General features: G+C 35.2%; 1 protein-coding gene across 1 annotated transcript; it reads right to left on the bottom strand.

Moving 5' to 3' along the window:
• Nucleotides 1–18138: 18138 nt before the first annotated feature.
• Nucleotides 18139–19244, bottom strand: LOC113757873 (flavonol sulfotransferase-like). Its single transcript, XM_027300953.1, has one exon. The coding sequence runs from the start codon at nt 19198–19200 to the stop codon at nt 18139–18141; it is 1062 nt and encodes a 353-aa protein (XP_027156754.1). The 5' UTR covers nt 19201–19244.
• Nucleotides 19245–20353: the final 1109 nt, after the last annotated feature.

Raw genomic sequence — 20353 nt, 5'->3', positions numbered from 1 at the left:
ATTCACTACGAAAGTTGGTTTCACATACATTAGGAAATTACGCCATAACTAGTCAAGATAATAGCATTCACTTAACCGGTAATCTCATTTGCAAGAGTAGTAAGGAATTCCATATCTCTAGGAGTTTTCTAGTGTTATTTTCATACATTTTATATTTGTCGTAGTCTAAATAATAAAGAAGTTTGAAAACATCGGTAATTGCATTCTTCCCTGTGGGATCGACCCTTAATACCCTATACTCGCTCACGATTCGTATACTTGCGATAAATCACGTGTGGGGTATTTAGGAATTTATAAATGTAAAACTTGATTAGGATGAACTTAATATTATATGTATACCCCGTGCACGTCAACGTCCTACAGCTTCCTTTCGGACGTTCGACATGAGTGCCCTGTTTTTGCTTCTTCTTTTGGTTGATTTTCTTTCCTTGACACCTTTGTACCTGATTCTCTAAAAAGCAAAACACTTATATTTGAAGAGAATTAGATAAACATTTCAAAGTGCTTTGTGATCATCAAAATCAAGAATAACATTCTCCCCCTTTTTGATGATGACAAAACAATAATTTGAAATGAAATTTGATGATTACAAATAGGCTCCCCCTTTCTTAGTCAATCAATTTATTCACTGATTTATCCAAAAACAGTTAAGCAATTGAGAAACTCCCCCTCACTTGGCTGCTTCACAGATATATCCACATATCAATTCATATCTTTTCTCCCCCTTTTTGTCATCACAAAAGTCAAAAAAAATAAAGAGACATGTCAAGAATCAGTAACATAAAAAAGAACTAAACATTCTTAACAAAATAGCTTACGAGCATCACAAAACATTACAAGCACAATTACATCCACATATCCAGTTTTGAACATTACAAGCACCAGAATCAAAGAAAACAACAAAAAAAAAATCCAAGACAACCATCTAACACCTAGCAAATAGAAAACAGTCAAACAGAATGCAAATGATCCTAATATGGCTAGTGATCCTAAATGGTAAACTAAGTGGATCCAGGCGTCCTTCGAGTAAGCTGATACTGAGAGAGATCCTCCTCCTCAGTGTCTTCATCATCTTCAGCATCTTCACCAATTGGTTTCTTGCCTTTATCAGATGTGGAAGGATCATGTGGTGCCACGGGAGTAGAGGTGATGTCGATAGGAGCAGGACTCATAGAACGAACAGGGGCTGATGAACTTGGATCGTTGGAGCGTGGCTCCTTGCCAGGAGGGACTTCCTCAACCACAGGTGGGGGAAAAATAAGACTCTTTTTATCTAGGAAGTCAGCTTGTTGCTGGGATGACATGGTGAGCATGAGACCATGTTCAAGAAGTAGAACATGTTGCTTAAGGTCTCAAAGGAGCTCAACCACCTCAGAATTTGAAGAAGAAGATGCCTTAGTGGCAGTCTTCCTAGGATGAATAGAGGTCAGTGCAACAGAGGATGGAGTGTGAAGTGGATCATGTGCAGCCTTAGATCTAGGTTCATTAGAAGTGGCCCCCTTATACGCCCACAAATTATCCCTAAAGACAAGATTTTTGCGCTCAAAATAAGCCTTAGTGAAGGCAGAGGAAAATGTTTCTTTGGGACAAACACCAAGGATAGGTACTTTGTAAAATTCAAAAACCTTTTGAAGGAATTTTCCATAGGACAGTTTTCTACGAGAATCAGTGGTATAGCGAAGTAAAAACTTGTACATGACAAAACCAAAGTCAATGCGAATTTTTTCTCGAAAACAATAAAACAAATACAGCTCCATTTTATTTGCATCTGTTCTATGACCGTCAGTAGGCACAAGCAGATTTGAAATGATTGAGAAAGCAATAAGATTCACAGGGGCAAAGTCATTTAGTTTTGCATCAGCAGGGGCAGAAAATTTCTTTCGAAAATAGGTTAGCATTTTAGCATTATCAAAGTGATTATCAGCAGTAGGATGCTCTTCATAAGAAAAGAAATTGGCAATTTTACTTTTGCATCCTGGTTCAATAACAATATTTAAAATGGCATTCACAGTTTCAGGATCAAATACTAAGTCTACCCCATTTACCCTGGACATAATTTCAGTGTGATCAGTGCCTTTCCTAAGATTGGCAAAGAATTGATACAGCATTTCAAGGTAATAAACGTTAGGCATGGAAATGATATGTGACCATTTCTGGAATTCAAAGAGATTAAGAATTGACTCTAAACCAATCTTGCGGAATTCAGAAAGATTTATGGTTCGTTGAGGAATGAAACCTTTCTGGGTTATCAAGGAATGTTTTTCTTTGGCAGCAGCATCAAAGAATGGGGAGACGGTGGTTGATTGGGAAGGCTGTTGAGATGGAGTTCCTTGTCCGGATTCAGGTTGAGCGGAAGGCCGGGAAGTTTGAGTCTTTACTGCTCCCCTTTGGAAGCGTTTGGATGATCTTATGACCCTAGGAGAATCCACATCTTCATCCCTGAGTGTGTGCTTGCGTCCGGCAGGGACTTTTCCTCCTCTTAGATTCACCATTGTGTGAAATGTGTGAGATGTATGATGCGAATGATGCACACAGTGGTATGGGAGTGAATCACACAAGAATTTTGGGTTAAAGAAGCCTTGAAGATGATTGAGCAGAGCGGTTATGAGAAAGTAGGGTTTTGAGGGAAATTTGAGAATTTTCGAAATGTGATGAGATTTGGTGAAAAGATCCGAAAATTGAACTCGCAATGATCAGGAGAAGTTTTTGGTTGAGTCAATTTTGGAATGAGTGCTTCAGAAAAGCACGAATTGAGTGTGAGAAGGATAGAGGTTTCCGTCCGAGTGAGAAGAGAAGAGGAGAGTTCTGAAGCAAATGAGGAGGGAAGTCACTTTAAAAAGTGTACCGTTGCACTGTCGGACGGCCGAACGTAGTCGTGCGTCCGACGGTTTCGTCCGAACAGATGTTTTCTGGGAAAATAGCTGAAGAACATCATCGGACGTCTGTTCATTTGCTTTCAGACGTCCGAAAGCTTTGAACAGAAAAAAAAATTTTAAGATGATTTTTCGATTATCCCTAGTTTTGATCTTAGATGAATGAATTGATCCAATGGCAAAGCTTTTGTAAAAATATCAGCAATTTGATCTTTAGAACAAACATAATTCACACAAACTTCACCTTTTTGAACAAGATCGCGAATAAAGTGGTGCTTTATATCTATATGTTTTGTCCTAGAATGCTGAATTGGATTTTTGGTCAAATTGATAGCACTAGTATTATCACAGAATATAGGCATGCAGTCATATAACAATCCAAAATCATTCAAGGTATGCTTCATCCATAAAAGTTGAGCACAACATGCACTAGCGGCAATATATTCCGCTTCGGTTGTGGACAAAGAAATTGCATTTTATTTTTTGCTAAACCAAGAAACTAAGCAATTACCAAGAAAGTGACAAGTTCCACTAGTACTTTTTCTGTCCACACGACAACCACCAAAATCAGCATCCGAATATCCATATAGAGCAAATTCACAAGATCTAGCATACCAAAGACCATAGTCTAATGTACCTTTCAAATACCTAAAATCCTTTTAACAGCATTCAAATGTGATTCTTTTGGACAAGATTGAAATCTAGCACACAAGCAAACAGCAAACATAATATCGGGTCTACTTGCGGTTAAATAGAGTAGACTTCCAATCATACCTCTATAGTGCTTTTCATCCACATGTTTACCTTCTTCATCTTTGTCAAGTTTTGTAGAAGTGCACATTGGAGTTCCAACTTGCTTCGAGTCCTCCATGCCAAATCTTTTCAGCAATTCCTTGGTGTATTTTGCTTGATTTATAAAAATTCCCTCTAGTGCTTGATGTATTTGAAGTCCAAGGAAGAAATTTAATTCTCCCATCATACTCATTTCAAATTCACTTTGCATAATGGTGGAAAAATCCTTGCATAGATACTCATTATTAGCACCAAAAATAATATCATATATTTGCACAATAAGAAGATCATTTAACACTTGCTTAGTAAAAAGTGTGGTGTCCACAATAGTTAGAATTGTGTCTAACTAACCACATGCATCTCATTCCTCTGTTCAGATTTCTTTTCACATAACAATCTCCTTTCAAATGCCCTCTTTGACAGCAAAAACTACACATAATGGAAGAGTCTTTAACATGTAATGGTTTGATAAATTCCAATCCACTCCTTCTATATGTTGTGAAATCATGTTCATTTTTGTTGTGTGCTAATGTTCTTTCATGAGCAGTAAGAAAGGTGGTTGACATGTTCTTTTTGAGATAATCTTGTTTTCTAACTTTTAAAGTCTCATCCAAATTGTCCATCCTTTTATTCAAATCAGCATGTCTTTCCTTTAGCATTTCACAAACACTTGTCTTTCTATCAAGTTCATTTTGAACATCAAATCCGACTCTTACAAGGCACTCATTGTCAGCCTTTAGTTATTTATTTTGTTGAAAAAGACTTGTATTATTTTGAATGAGAAAGACAATTTTCTGTTTCAACTGCTTATTTTTAGCATAAGATTCCTTCAAGGCATTATGCAATTTTTCAACAAAGAATTCAAGATCATCATCATCTTCATCATCACTATCAGATTGAGAATGTATGGAAGTTACCTCATTATCTCCAATAACCATGAAGGCCATTTGAACTGATTCTTCTTCTTCTTCAACTTCGCCTTCGGAGTTACATTCATTCCATATAATCTGGAAATTATTGAATCTTGACTTTCGATCAGCTTTTCCATCTTTCTTTTTCTTCAGGGAGCATTCGTTTGCATAGTGTCCAGGCTGTCCACATTCGTAGCATTTGTCCAATTATTTCTTGTTGAATTCTTGTCTTCCTTTGTTCCTTGCGTTTGAAGACTGATTCTGGAATTGATTGCTAGGTTCTCCCCTTCTAAACTTCCTTTTATTCAAGATTCTCTTGAAGCTTTTTGTGATGAGAGTAAGATCGTTGTCATCACCATCCGAGTCTTAATAATCCAACTGAGCTGGATCATCTTCACCTTGAGCTGCCTTCAGAGCTATGTTTCTCTTAGCTCTCGCGTCCTCTTCCTCCTGCACTTTAGTTTTCAACTTCAACTCATAGGAGGATAGTGAGTTAATTAGAGATTCAATAAGCACAGAATTCAAATCCTTAGCCTCCTCTATTACAGTCACTTTACTTTCTCATTCTTTGCCCAACACATTGAGAATTTTCCTGTTTTTCTCTCCCAAGGTGTACTCTTTGCCCAACACCTCGAGATCTTTGATCAAGTCATTGAACCTGCAATACATTTTGTCAATATCCTCAAGGGGTTCTATTTTAAATGATTCATACTTTGTGACCAAGATACACTTTTTCTGTTCTCTCACGTTGTCACTACCCTCATGAATTTCTCTTAGCTTATCCCACATTTCTTTAGCAGATTTACATCATTTTACTCTAATTGATTCATTTGAGTCTAAGGCACTATAAAGAACATTCATGGCTTTGGCATTCAAAGTGAGATTGGTTCTATCTCGAGCATTCAACTCAACTCTTGTTTTAGGCCGAAACAAACCTGTATCTGCATCAAGAATGTTAGCATCATGCGGTCCTTCATTCACAATAAACCATAACTCAATATCAATGGATTGCAAAAAGATAATCATCCTTTCTTTCCAACTAACATAATTAGAACCATTAAACATGGGAGGCCTAGTGACAGATTGCCCCTCAACAAACATGGCATGATTAATTGTCATCTTTACTCCAAGCTGCTTGAGTTTAATCTCTAGGAGACCAAGCTCTGATACCAATTGTAAGGCCCAAAGACAACCTAAGAGGGGGGTGAATTAGGTTGATTAAAACTTAATTGAGTTTAGGCACTTTTTACTTAATAAAAAGTTTACCTTCTTTTCTAGTAGAGATCAATCAAGTAAATTTAAAGAAGAGAACAATGTTGATCAGACATAAGAATATATATAAGCAATGAGAATTTTATTAAACAAAAAAATAAGATAGAGTATCAAACTGATTGTCTACCAAGCTTTCCTCAAACTTGAAGACCAATCACAAAGATGAGCACCTTCTCTTTGATGAACAATAATCAACTCAATGTACAATAGAGGGATCACTTCCTCCTTGCCCCAAGCATCACTTAGTCAAGTTAGGAAGTTTTACTATCACTCAGATAATCCTCAACAAAGCTACACTATTGAAAATTTCAAACACAAGAGAAGAGCTTACAAGAACTTCACACAACTAGGAGAACAAATCTTACTTGGGAGACTATTTTCTAGCTAAAATATCTCTTTAGATCTTGTAGTCAAAGTGTGCAAAAGTTACTTTCTCGTTCAGAGTCGTTTGTATTTGAAGGGAACTAAAAATGGGCTTCATTAATGCTTCCAACGGATATAAGGCAGATGAAGAGTCAGCTAGCCGTTGGGGCTGTCGGACGTCCGACAGATTAATCATCGTTCGATCCCATCGTCCGAAACTCACCAAGTTGTCGTTCGGACGTCAGATGGGATTTTATCGTCCGAAAGCATCTGCGTCCGAATGTCGTCCAGAGAGTCATCAAAACTTTGCGACATTTTTTCGGACGTCCAACGCGATCGATATGCTTCCGAAGAGTGCGTCCGATCCTCCCGGACGTCCGATGCTTCCTCACGAGCGTCCGAAGGAGTTTCCTTCTTGATGTTTTTCACCCTTTCGAACGTCCGACATAAGTGCCCTGTTTTTGCTTCTTCTTTTGGTTGATTTTCTTTCCTTGACACCTTTGTACCTAATTTTCTAAAAAGCAAAATACTTATATTTGAAGAGAATTAGATAAACATTTCAAAGTGCTTTGTGATCATCAAAATCAAGAATAACAATGGGAAAGTTAACACAATGACGAGGAACTGTCTTATCAATCCATTAGAGGTTCTTTTCTTCCATTTTCAGCTTTACGATAAGGTGCAGAGGCTTAGACGTTGTAGGTTTGAGAGAGGAATAACAAAGCTGGGACATCGGCTGAAAGGACAAGCCATATAACCACAATTACTTTTTGCAGAAATGAAGCTAGGGAGGGTAATATTTTTAAAGAAGTGATACTAAACCTTTATCTTCATCTGGATATATCTATAGCAAGACCAATTTAGAGCCCCTCATTAGTCAAAGTGGCTGGGGGTTGAATAAACTTCCATGAGGCTGTCCTCTAGAAACGTAGCATGAGAAAGTCTTTGGAAAGTAATCCGGGCTGTTGCTAGACTGATCATACCTCTCATTGCCAGCATCATCTTTTCTTCCATTATCTAACATCACTTTACTTGGCTGCACAGGCTTGAAAAGCTTCAGGAAGATGCCTTGACATATGCTTTCTTTATGAAAGCTTTAGACATGGTACCTGCAGCCAGTGCAGCTCAGACTACGTTGTAGTTCTGCTTGCAATTTGGTTAAGGTGACTTGTAGTTTTTGTGTCAGCTCTGAAGCTGGTCGTTAATTTCTATTCTCTTCAACTGAAGCCGGTGGGTTCCTAATAGCTTTTCTGTTTTGCTGGGGACTGCCAAGCAATTAGATTCATGTTAGTTCAATTTTTGCCATTACGGCGATATCGTTTTCTGTGAAATACAGTGAAATTGTAGAAGCTGTGCAAGATTTGTATCATAGAGTTTGTGAAATTAAATTTGGAAATAAGCTGTAATAGCAAGCACAGTGCTATTAACAATTCATGATTGCTATGATCTGTTGTAACTAGCTCTCTGCCAACACATTTTACCTCCAACACCTTTGTTTTTATTCACACTTGAATCTGTCATTAGTGCTTTTAATGTGTAAAATTTGCAATATCGGATTCGGTTATAGAACTTAAATAACGAGAATTCGGATAAATTAACTGTGAATATCGAAGTGATAGGTTCCCCAGAATCAATCCAGAGAAAAACTTAGTGCTTCAGGTTTACAACAAGAATAGGACGCGAGTTGGTTGCCTGAATATTGTAGAATCCGTTTAGAGTTCCCAATTGCAAGACCTAAAATTGAAATGTTAATGTTTAAGAATTTGCATGAGGTATAATTTAATATTATTTCTTGACTTTTATTCGGTTAACCTTCTCTCTTTACATGAGAGTTTCTCTCTTTCGCTTTGGAACCTTTTTCTCTTCCTTCTCTCTAGAGCTCTTCCAATCAAAATCTCTTTCATCTCTCTTATGGGAGAGAGACCAAATTTGGTCTTTCCCCGTGAGAGGGAGCTTCCTCTCTAGTTTTTAATTTCTCTTGTTTGAATAAATTTTCTTCTAGGGTTTCCTAATGAGAGTTTCTTCTCTCCTAAATTGTTTTAGTGGAAGTTTTATTGTCTTCTAAAATTTTCCTTGTGAGAGTTATTTTAGTTTTGTCTTTTTTATATGAAATTTGAGATTTTGTAGATCTGGAATCTAGTTTTTTGAAACTGCAATTTTTTTTCATTATTATCAGATTTAAATTTCTCTTTAGACTTAAACCTGTTTAACTTTGAGTCAAAAGACATACTCTGATGTTTGGGCTACTATGACTCATTCGGATGAAAGATATATAGGAGCTTCAATGTTATTTTTATTTATATTGATTTTTTAGATCTGTTGTATCTATTAATTTCAAATTTATATGTATATGTGTCATGTTTGTTTGATTTATATTCTGCCATTAATACAGATTTATTGAATGAAATGATATTTTTCTATGAAAAAAATACCAACAGGTGGTCAAATAAAAAATATAGCCAATTGTATGCATAATCTATTAAAAGGTGTTGCAAAATTAATTTATTTTTGGCCAATACAGTGTGCATTGAATTGAATATGTAGTCGTTTAAAGGGTTAGATAGTTGCCCAATATTTTTTTTTATTTGTAGATAATTCTATGCATAAACAAGGAGTATGGAGTCAATTAGTTTTTAATTTCAAAATAATGTAGCAAATTATATATTTAACCAATAAAAAGGACTAAGGAGTTAATTATTTTCTTATTACCAAAATCTGTTAGACATTGTATGTCTAATCAATAAATAGCGTGGGAAAAAAAATTCTATCCTTCAAATGAGAGAGAATGCAGAGTTGACTATCTTTCAAATGCTAAGTAAAGTAGCTTGACTCTGTATTTAAGGGGAGTAGGGGGTTAATTAGTTGTGGGCGTTTCATCAAATAAAAGGGAGTAGGAGTAGGAGTATACCTGGCAATTTGGCGGGTTGGACGGATTTTGGGCGGGTTAATATTGGGTTTTCATTTAAATGGGTTACACCCAACCCGCCTAACTTTAGATTAGGTTAATTTTGGGTTGAGTCATATTGGGTCATTTCAAACCCATGACCCAATATATTAATTAATAGATTTTGATATATAAACTCTCTCAAATATATTTTCACATACAAAAAAAAAATTTGAAGTGGGTGTCCAACACAAATACCCAAACCGCCTAAAAAAAGATTTTATGCTAATATTTTCACAAAGAAAGTATGGTAATTTTGGATTTATGTAGTTTTTACATATTGAGAATACGGTTTACAAAAACAAAAATCTTTTAGCATGAATGAGTTATGTGGTAGTTATTAAGCACCGAGGACATGAGTAGTTGTAAGTTAACATTAATGTCTCAAAATTAATTTCGAATTTAATAATGTTCAAGTTCTTCATACTGAACATTTTTATGACGATAATATAAATGAAAAAAAGTCACATTGTAGCTAAATATCTAACTCATAAATACAAATTAATTTTTTTGTCACGATGAATCTGGCAACTATTCTAACACATCTGGCCTTGTCCATATCTAGGGTAATACCTTATTAAGTATGTAACCAAGGAATTAAAAATATGCCAAGTAAAAAAATTTTAACTTGCTTGGCGAATTATGTTATAATCACAAAAGATGTTTATAGCAAAAAATAATAAAAAAAAGTCTATAGTTGATGCTTTTGAGTAACTATTCACCCTTTTAAGATTGTGTTGATTATTCACTTGATTCAATTAGCAAAAGTTGGGTAATGGGTGCCCAACACAAATATCCAAACCGCCCAAAATATATGTGAGCTTTTGTTACCTAACCCAAAATTGACCCAATACCCAACTTACCCAACCCAACCTTTCAAATTAGTGGGTGGGTTGGGTGGGTTGTTGGGTTTTGGGTATAATTGCTAGGTCTAAGTAGGAGTTAATTATTTATTAATTACCAAATAGTATAGTAAAATTTTATTTAATTACTAAAGGGAATACAAAAATTATTTGTTGATTTTTAAATAGTGTAGTGAACTCTTGTACCTAATCTACAGAAGGCTGTTAGAGGTTAATCAATTATTAATCAAAAACAAAAAAAAGAGTAGGGGAATTATCCTGATAACATATCGAATTACATGGCGGATTCAATAAAAATGAATTGGAATTAATTTGTTATTGATCACCAAATGGTGCTGTGATTTCTATATTTAACCAATAAGAGGGAGTATGGAGTGGACTATTTTTCAATTCACTAGATAGCCTAGCGAACTCTGAATCCAATATATAGAAGGTTTTATGTGGTTAAAAGGTTGTTGAAAATCCTTGCAATTTTAACTCTCTAATTTTGAAGGATTAGCAAACAAATTATGGAGTGGACTATAAATTTTTCAAAGAGTTTTTCTAACTAACATTCTAGGATATTTGTTTTTTTTTTTCCAACAAAAACATCAACATTTTATGGCTATTAACACTTGATAATACAAGAGCTAATTTACAAAAAGGGGTAACTATCCCCATATCCTTTCTTGCTAGATCTATTAGCCACGTTGGGAAGTTATTTTCCCATTCAATATTCTTAACTAGTTTGGCAGCAAATTGTGCCAGGGAATGGCTACAACTATTTCCAGCCCTAGGAACAAAAGAGAATCTCCAACATTCAAACTCCTGTCTAAGGTCACCAATTAACGTCTTCTAGGACTGTTTCTATGCTACTGTCCTGAATATTGCCTGTGTTGATTTGGTCCTCTACACCTTTGCAGTCTATTTGAACTTCTATGTTAGTCCACAACCTGAATCCTTTGCCATTACTAGAGCACTTCAAATAGCTAGTGCTTCTCCTTTGTTTGCTTCTCCCCTCTTGCGTTCAGATATTCCTCTCACTTTCACAATCTTTCCAAGCCAGTTTCTGGCTATTATCCCCAAGCCTGTTCTTACCATTTTAGCTGATACTGCAGCATCTGTATTTATTTTGATCACTCCCTCCTTAGGTGGTTCCCAGCCATGTTGCTTTTGTCTGTCAATTTCTGGAGTGACATTGTTAAGACACCAAAATTATATCTGACTTACAATATGAATATCTACACTGACATTTATTATCCCTCCACGTTAAATTTGGAAGCTTTCCCGAATTAGATATACTGTTACAATAAAATTAACTCTTGAGACCCTCGTAATCCTTTTTCAAATAGTATAAGAGATAAAGTTGACTCATTAAGTATGAAGAGTTGTGCCAACAAAGTCAAAAGTAGTAGATTACGCATGAAGAATGAACAAGATAATGGTTAATAGTCAAATATTATATGTACTAGTTCATTTTGTTGAATTTAAACTAGAAAGAGACTCATTAAAAATATTTACAAGTGCTTTCAAATGAAAAGTTGCAATAATTTGAAAAAAAATTTGGAAGACAAACTCAAATGGGCTTAGGGTGGGCTTGTAGTGTACTTAAGGTAGATTAAGGATATATATATATATATAGACACTATTGAAGACTCCGTTAGTCACTGTTCAAACATGGGATTTATGACATTTTAGGTGTATGCGAGGGGATACTTCAACTGAATGCTTGGTGGACCTCATATGCGCATCGAGTGAAATCTGTGAAGTGAAATATCCGTCCGTTTTTTCTTTTTTCTTTTTTTTTTGTGACTAGTTTTAAAATTTGATACGGTCTAAATTTTCAATTGAATTACATCTTGCTGCTGGAATTTTTTAAGCATAAAAGTATGAAAGAAAAAAATTGTTAAAATTGGGTGGAAAGAACAAAATAAGAAGAAAAAAATGAACAAATTAGACGATCTTACATACATTGTGGGTACCTTTGTGATCGAAGATTGAACTTTTTGTTTAGTTTAAGGTATTATTGTTATTTTTCAATAGATATAATTTTTTCAAGAAGGCTTCAAATATTTAAATACCTTATTTCATTGGGTCCATTATGAACTTTAAGCAATATTTATTTTTTATTTAGCTTGACTAGGAGAGAAAAACACTGATTATTTCAAAAAAGTTTCGGTAAAATTAAGACTACTTTTTTTGAACAAGAAAATCAAATGTATTTTAATAATTTTATTATTTTTATCCTCAGAACCTTCATGATTACAAATGTTAGACATTATGACGAGATTTTGTCAAGGGTGATCTTTTTCAAATACTTCACATTAATTTTTTTTTTATAGACGTTCATAAAAGATTGCCTTTCTTTTCAAGAGATATTGATTCATGGTGTACTCCATTCTGTGTCATATAATTTTTGGAATGTTAGATTAGGGTTTTGTCTTAGCAATGCAAAAATACTATCAACTCTTTATTATCAAAAACTCTTCAAAGTTTTCCAATAGATTGAATTCCCTCTAGGTTCACCAAGAAAGAATATATTTTTCAGTAGAATTTAATGGTCTGATATTGAAGACAAAAGAGGAAAATGATACGAATTAGAAGATAAATATAAATTTGAAGTAAATCAAATCTAAAAAAAAAAAGTACTTGGCAGAAAACAACTAAAACATTCAGTTAGACATTCAAGGTTAATATTCACCTGTTAAGAAAAGATGAATACTGGCACTGCTTTATTTGCAAAAGTCTTTATCTAGTTGAGGCAGGAAGTTGATCAAGTTTGGTTTTGGTATTTCTTTTCTTAGATGGTATTTTACCCCATTCAACTTGTGAACAAAAAAACACTATCTCCCAAATAATTGGTGTCGTGTGCCTCTATTTTGCTCAAAGATTAAGAACCGAAAAAAGAAATTGCTAACATCCAAACCATTTGCAGATAATGAAACTGAGAAGTGGATTTCGACTTCTTTTCTGTAGCTGTCCTAGAAGCAAAAAGTTAATTGGCACCCAATGTTCTCTTTAATTCTATAGACATCCATGTCATTTTCAAAACATTTTATTTTTCCTCGTCAATGAAATAACAAAAGGTATATCTTGGATTTGTACCTCTTGAATAGAGGTGTCAAAATGGTTGACTTGGACGGATTTGGATTGAGTAAAATGGGTATAGGCACTGTGCATCCTCGCGGGCCCCAATATTGGGTTGAGTAAATCTCAACCGTCCAATTATCCCTTGGATGATGACGTGGCCCCCCTATCCACCGTCCACGTATCCGCCCCGAGCGTCTTACAGGCGAGGTGTATGTCGTTGCACTTGCCGGGGAAGATAAGGGAAATGTCCTCAACATCATCAAGAAAGGCGATCCTCGACCTTTCATTATTCATTACGACAAGTTGTCGAGCAATTTCGACAGAATATTCCAGAAGCCACCAGAACCATACGTGACTCGCTTCCCACAGGGCCAACGCATTCCTTCGTTCTTAATCCATTGGGCCACTCAAAATGTTACTGGGCCTGATAACAGACCACACAGGTCCATCTCCATAATAATAGAAGGCCCAAGTCGAACTGAAAATCGACTAAGCATGTCATTTTGAACGTGAAGATCCACTTTGGATCCGTGATTTCCTGTGACCTATATCCCTGTGCGTGTGGGGTCCACTTCATCATCCAATGGAAGCTTGTTCCCGAGTCCGGGGTTTCCGATCATCCTCATCAGTCCACTTCTTCTACCGAAGAAGGTCAGCTGCTCCCGGTGGAGCTGGCATCATCCGCACAGTCCTCTGAATCCGATAGGGTTCCCTTCAGCTCCTCGACTGCCCTGAACAGTAGGTCCAATTCACGGATGAATCGAGGGCTCCCTATGCGTAGTGCGAAGTACATGCCCAGCAGCACTACGTGCTCCATGCCGCAGTCCCTCACGACCCTGAATTCGAACATTCCCGCCCGTGTCGGGATGGCCGACACGTGTCCCCGGCCTGGTGGTGCAAGTCGACCCAATAGGCACTGTGCATCCTTGTGGGCCCGGCCTCTCCCGGGCATCCAATGGCCTTCGGCCACGTCATCAAAAAGTACAGCGGCCCACGTTACGCTCGGGGCGCCACGTGGACGGTGGAGATGGTGTCCAAGTTAAATGGGTATTATTGGGTAACCCATTTATACCCATATACAAAAATTTAAGATACCCATACCAATCTATTCATGGGCGGGTATGAGTAAATTTAGTTAAGTGGATTGATTTGCCACTTCTACTCTTGAATCATCATCCCATCTCAAAATATCGGCCTCAACCGAAAAAAGAATACAACCTTGTTTCCTAGAAGGAACAATGCCAAGGTGATATATTTGGAATAGGTAATTATCTGCCTCAAGAGTATGAGTGTGTTTGGATAGGTAATTATTTGAAATATTATTTGGAATAATTACTATAGCACTTTTTGTGATGTGATGTCTGTAAGATAAAAAGATAATTGGAAAGATAAAAAGATGTGTTGAAAATTGTATTTATGATGTAAGCAAATTAATTTTGACCATTATTGTGATGTGTACTAATTAATGTAATTAGTACACCGAAACCATGCTAGAAAAATCATCAGGGGTAGAAGGGGCTAGTTCAAGTTTCCCCGGTAACTTTGGATTCTGGAATGCCTTATCCTACACAACGGATCTTCTGTCCCACATTTTGTGCCACTCTCTATCCCACTTTTTATTATATTGCTATTTCTCCTTCATAAACATCATATTTTAATTCTTTTTTATTTTCTTAAGATCCGATAACTATTAATTCAGTACAAAATAAATACAACAGTTTCAAAAAAGTAATATATAAAAGAAAATTAAAAAATACAGCAGAAAATTAGTAAAAAATCTCATTTTTTTATGCATTTTAATTTTTTGAATTTGTTAAATTTTGTGTATTACTCAATTAATAGTTATTGGATCTTAAGAAAACAAAAAAGAATTAAAACATGATGTTTATGAAGGAGAAATAGCAATATAATAAAAAGTGGGACAGAATGTGGCACAGGATGTGAGACAGAAGATCCTTTGCGCTTATCCTACCTTCTTGTTTAGGGTACTAAAAGTCATAGTTTAGGCGGTAAAAATTAGGGTGCATGTTGCAATTAACCCTACTAGATACTGTTTGTTTCAGTTAATATGCTGCTCATCAAAGTATTAAGGGATAATTTTAGAAACTTTCCCAGAGGTTTTCGACAATTTCACTCGACTCCCTTGAGGTTTATATAATTACAAAGACCTCTCCTGGTGTGATAAAAAGATAACAATGCCCTTCATTAATTGTCAATTCATTGAAAAACTCTATCAAATATTAAATCTCTCTCATCTATTATTAACCAATAATTCAAACCACAGTCTTTCCCATTTAACTATCTATTCTCTTCCTTCTGTATCTATTTTTCTTTCAAACTCATTTATTTATTATTATCAACTAGACATGTACTGTCATCACTAATAAAATCACCATACATACCAAGCCACCAATACTTACATATCTTGGTATCTATTCCCAATTTTCAATTTTTCATTATTATTAAATAGTTTCCTTGCACCCATTTTTGTTTCCAATTTTTGATAGGTATTATCAAATTGAAATTGTTAAATAACAAATTGAGCGCTAATTTCATTATCAAACTAGATGGAAATAAAGATAGTGATTGTGCTAAAAAAAATAAAAATTAAGGATAAGAAATGGAATAAGAACTAAATATAGGTTATACTGTTATGGTTGTCATGAAAAAATGTGTTCTTGGTATATATTTATAACTATATTGTATTTCTATTTTTGATTTACAATTATTGGTGTTATTCGTATAGAGAGAATTTGATTGATTTTGAACTCTGTGCCAATGGAGTATATTGAATATTGATATTAGCAGTGATCGTTTAGATTATTTTGTATTAAAAAAGATAGCAATCATGGAATTGAAATTTAGGGATATTGATGAATATTGTTTCGTATTAAGTAAAATTTGATATTGATATGAAATTGTGGGTATCTGATGTAGAGTTTATAGTTGATACAATAGACTGTATCAGAAATTTTTAGGTAAAAGAGGAATATTAGAACAAAGATAAGTATTTATTTAATGGTGATTTGGATGTTGATGGGTAAGTAATAATAGTAGCAAGTAAAAATAAATGAAATAAAGATTGTAAACCGTTTTTTTTCCTTTACATTTTTGTTGTGAATTATAACTCCAGGGCATTATAAAAATTTTGAGAAAAAGTATAGTCTTTTGGGTCTAGAATGTTACTTAAATAGTGAAAGTATGGGAGGTAAGTGTAATTTTTAGAACTTGAGGAGAGTTTTCTGCAATTGTTAAAAACCTCAAGGGAGGTATGTAAAATTAATCCAAGTATTAAATTAACATTTCTGTGTTGAAAATGGTAGTATTTCAGTCTCTTGTTTTGATTAAGGATAACAATGGGAAAAGGAGATGAGATGACTTGATAATACAAATTGACACATGTTGGTTTAAAATGCTCCTTCATTAAAATGATTCAAATCATTGACCAATATCCTTGACACTCTTAGAAATAAACTATAACACCTAACACCTTGAACAGCATGAGCAAGTTTTTGACACTTCAAATCTCCTCTTTATAGTTTTCTAATAGCTTTTGTAGAATCTAAATTTAAGGTTCTAATAATAATTAGTGCATTCAGGATTATAGAATTGAAGGGATAAAATAATCACTCAAAATATTTAGGTGGAAGAAAAGAAAATAAATAATACACACTATTATTAAAATCTCAAACAATGGGAGAAAATCACACCACAATAAAACCTTATCGACCCTTTTGGATTCTCTTAAGAAAATACCTCAACTAATATCCTACTTATAACTTATTGAGACTTGTAAAATAAGAATTCACTTGCATAAGAAATTGCCAAATAAGACACAAACTCCTAAATAACATAACTACTAAAAACCTCACTCCAATAAATCTAGTAAATAAATGAAGGGGTTCTTCTAGACTTGGTTTATTTTATCAACTTTGTATTTTGCAAATAATTTTTCAGCAATTTTTTCTTGACCAAAATACTCATTCATATAAATTCATTCATCTTTAGAGTCACCATATTTACCATCAATATAAGTGCTGAAGCCTAGAATATCATAGACTGCTTTCTTAGCAAAATTATCACCACCAGATAATTGAAAAATTCCACCGCCATAATTAGTAAAAAGAACTTCACACTATCAATCAACTCTAGATATTTTTTCACTTATAAAATTCAACTAAAATATGTATCTATTTGTGGTTATAGGAGTCGAAATAGAAAACTTTTCATCATCAACCAAATTTTTAAAAAATTCTGCCTATATTTAACAATTCATATGCCTAAATAAAATTTTTATGTCTCTTTTGTCAAGTTTTCTTGGTTTTTCTAGTTGATTAACCAATCAAATCCTTCAATCTGACAACCAATTCTTCTCTAATTTCTATCATGACATCTGTAGCAATTTGACAATTCCTAGACCAATCTTATGGTCGAATTCTTCACCAGCTACGTATTTCAGGACCAACCTCATGCCTAACTCAATCAACTAAATATTTTTTAGCAAACCCTATGCCTTAATTTTTTGACATTGGAAACGCTTAGGACTAATCTTGTAGTTTGGCTCTGATACTAATTGTAGAATCCAAATTTTGGGTTTTAGTAATAATTAATGTATACTGTAGAGATAAAATAATCACTCAAAATATTTATGAAAGAGAGAAGAAAATAAATAACACACGCTATTATTGAAATCTCAAATAATGGAACAAAATCACACCATAATAAAATCTTATCGATGTTTTTGGACTTTCTTAAGAAAATACCTCAACAAATGTTCTATCTATAACTTTCTCGGACTTGTAAAATAAGAAATTATCAAATAAAACACAAACTCCTAAATAACTTAACCGTTGAAATCTGCCTCTAATAAAACTAGTAAATAAGTAAATAGGTTCTTCCACACTTGGTTTATTTTGTCAACAGCTTTGCTCTTATCCTAATTGGAAATGGCATTCTGATGTTCCACAATGACATTCTCATGTTCCTGTTGCTGCAACAAGAGATAGTGGCACTGGACAATTACGCGGATGCACAATTTTCCTCGTCTAAAATCACGTGGCAGTAGACACCTCTGACTTCTCATCATCCTCAGAGGAAAACGCCTTCAAATGAAATTTCTTAAAACTTTCTTCAGTAACTTGATCCAAATGATCCATCATTTCTCTTTCAAGATAGTTTTGGGAATCACCAACCTGACCTTCCCTGAAATAGATCTTGTTTTCTATGACCCGAAACCCGACCACCGAGTGTGATCCTGTTTTATTCACATCCAGATTGCTCAGATTCTTAAAACTACAGAACTCTACCACTTTACTCACCAGGCTTTCACCTTCTTTGTCTGTGGTGAAAGGCTGCCCCAAGAATTCTGCTAATCTCTTTGTATGGAAGCAAGGCTCTTTCTTCAAGTCTTCATATCTAAGAAAGAATACTCTTTCAGGCCATTCTATACTTGCTTTCCAATAACCCAACACATGATTCCAATATGGTCCAAATGGTGAAGCACCTTTAGAGAACTTTTCAAATGCCTCTGCTAATGAAATTCGTGGCACTGCTTCAGGTTTCAGCTTGTTGACAAAGTGCCAACATGACACTAACACATCCTTCGGGTCTCGATAAACATAAACAATAGGGCAGCCTGAAGATTTTGTTGATTCTGGTAAAGAGTTGTAAGGAATGTGAGTGTGCATGAGAGAATTGGGTGGCTTTGGGTTTACAGGATTCTCGGCGGCATATGATTCCAGCATGGGAACCAGTTCATGAGGGTTTGCCGTTAGCAAAGGATTTTGATCGGGATGACTGATACATGTACGATTTGTTATGGAAAAAAGAAGTGCCTTTAACCAGGTTGTTCCCGATTTTGGATATGTGGCCAGGAGAATGTCACTTGGTTGTGCCCGAAAATGTTTCTGGAGAATTAGGAGTCCCTTGAGAACTCTGGTGGGACACCAAAAACCTTGGTACAAGTGAATGTGCTCACTTAACCAACCTCTTTCCCTAGGGAGCACAGAGAGGATTTGATCACTGTCATCTTCTTTTTCTTTGTTAAACAATGTTTGTTCATCACCACCTTCAATGTAGGAAGAAGAGTTTTGGGTCAATGAAGGGATTGCCATGAGGAATTGGGACTTGAAATCTGGAGGCTGGTAGACACTATATTTATGATACAAGATTATTGTAAATAAGATAGTTGGATTAGTACATGTGCAAGCTGGCAGGCTCAAAATTCAATCATTCTTGCGAATTTGACTAGGGGAACCGCAATAAAAGAGAGGGCGACAGAGAAATGGACCTTACAAGAGAAGAAAATACTAGCATCCCTCTCCTGCATAAGAACGTGTGATGGAATCTCAGAAAAGATAACAACAAAATTTGATGGAAGCAAATTGACAGGTGCCGAACCTGTGCAATAATAAATACCTACTCGAGAAAAATACAGATTTTGTATATAGCGGTGAGTAGGGTCGAATCCACAGGGACTGGGGATAATTCGTTTCTTCTAGAGTCCAAAGTATGGGGGGTTTTGGATTAAATGCTAACTAAATAAATTAACTGCAGAAAATAATTAATTAAAAGAAATGATTGGGGAAACTCTAGCCAAGGGTACACATCAGAAATGGTTCATGCACTGATCATTGATGCAGAAATAATTCCAACATTTAGCAATAGATTAGTTATAGTTGTCATGCACGCGATAAACAACCAACCCTTCCTTAATTTCTCGATAGCTAAGGTACGACCGTTAGCTATTTCTCTAACCCAAAAATAACCCTAGGTACGACCGTAGGATTTAATTTCTAGATTGCATTAATAATTAGAAAGGCCCAATCCTAACCAACAAACACGCTACGAGGGTTTGTTTAAGCTAGATCATATGTTCCCCAGACATAAATCCAATTACGCCAGTTGCTACTGAGATAAAGATAACGAACAATTACGGATTCAATTACCCCTATTTAGCAAAAATAGCCTATATGAATAATTAATTATTGCGCACTAATCAATCATACACAAGGCCATAGCAATTAAAATCAAGGAACATATAAATACCAATAAATGAAGAAAACAATTAAAACAGATTCGATCTCACAGTAGTTGTCGAACCAAATCGTCAGTTGTCCCCTTGACTAGAAAAGCTTAACCACGCCTCATGAGAAAATCTCCCCGTTGGGGAATATTGTCGAATACCTGGCGTGTGTCAGAGGCCGGTCCAAAGAAAGAAAACTAGAACTAAACTAAAAAACTAAAACTAAAGCCCTCGATGTCCCT

This window comes from Coffea eugenioides, unplaced genomic scaffold (genome assembly GCF_003713205.1).
Source record: "Coffea eugenioides isolate CCC68of unplaced genomic scaffold, Ceug_1.0 ScVebR1_3384;HRSCAF=4590, whole genome shotgun sequence".
NCBI lineage: Eukaryota > Viridiplantae > Streptophyta > Magnoliopsida > Gentianales > Rubiaceae > Coffea > Coffea eugenioides.
The sequence above is the reverse complement of the archived record's forward strand: the minus strand, read 5'-3'. Positions and strand labels throughout refer to the sequence as shown.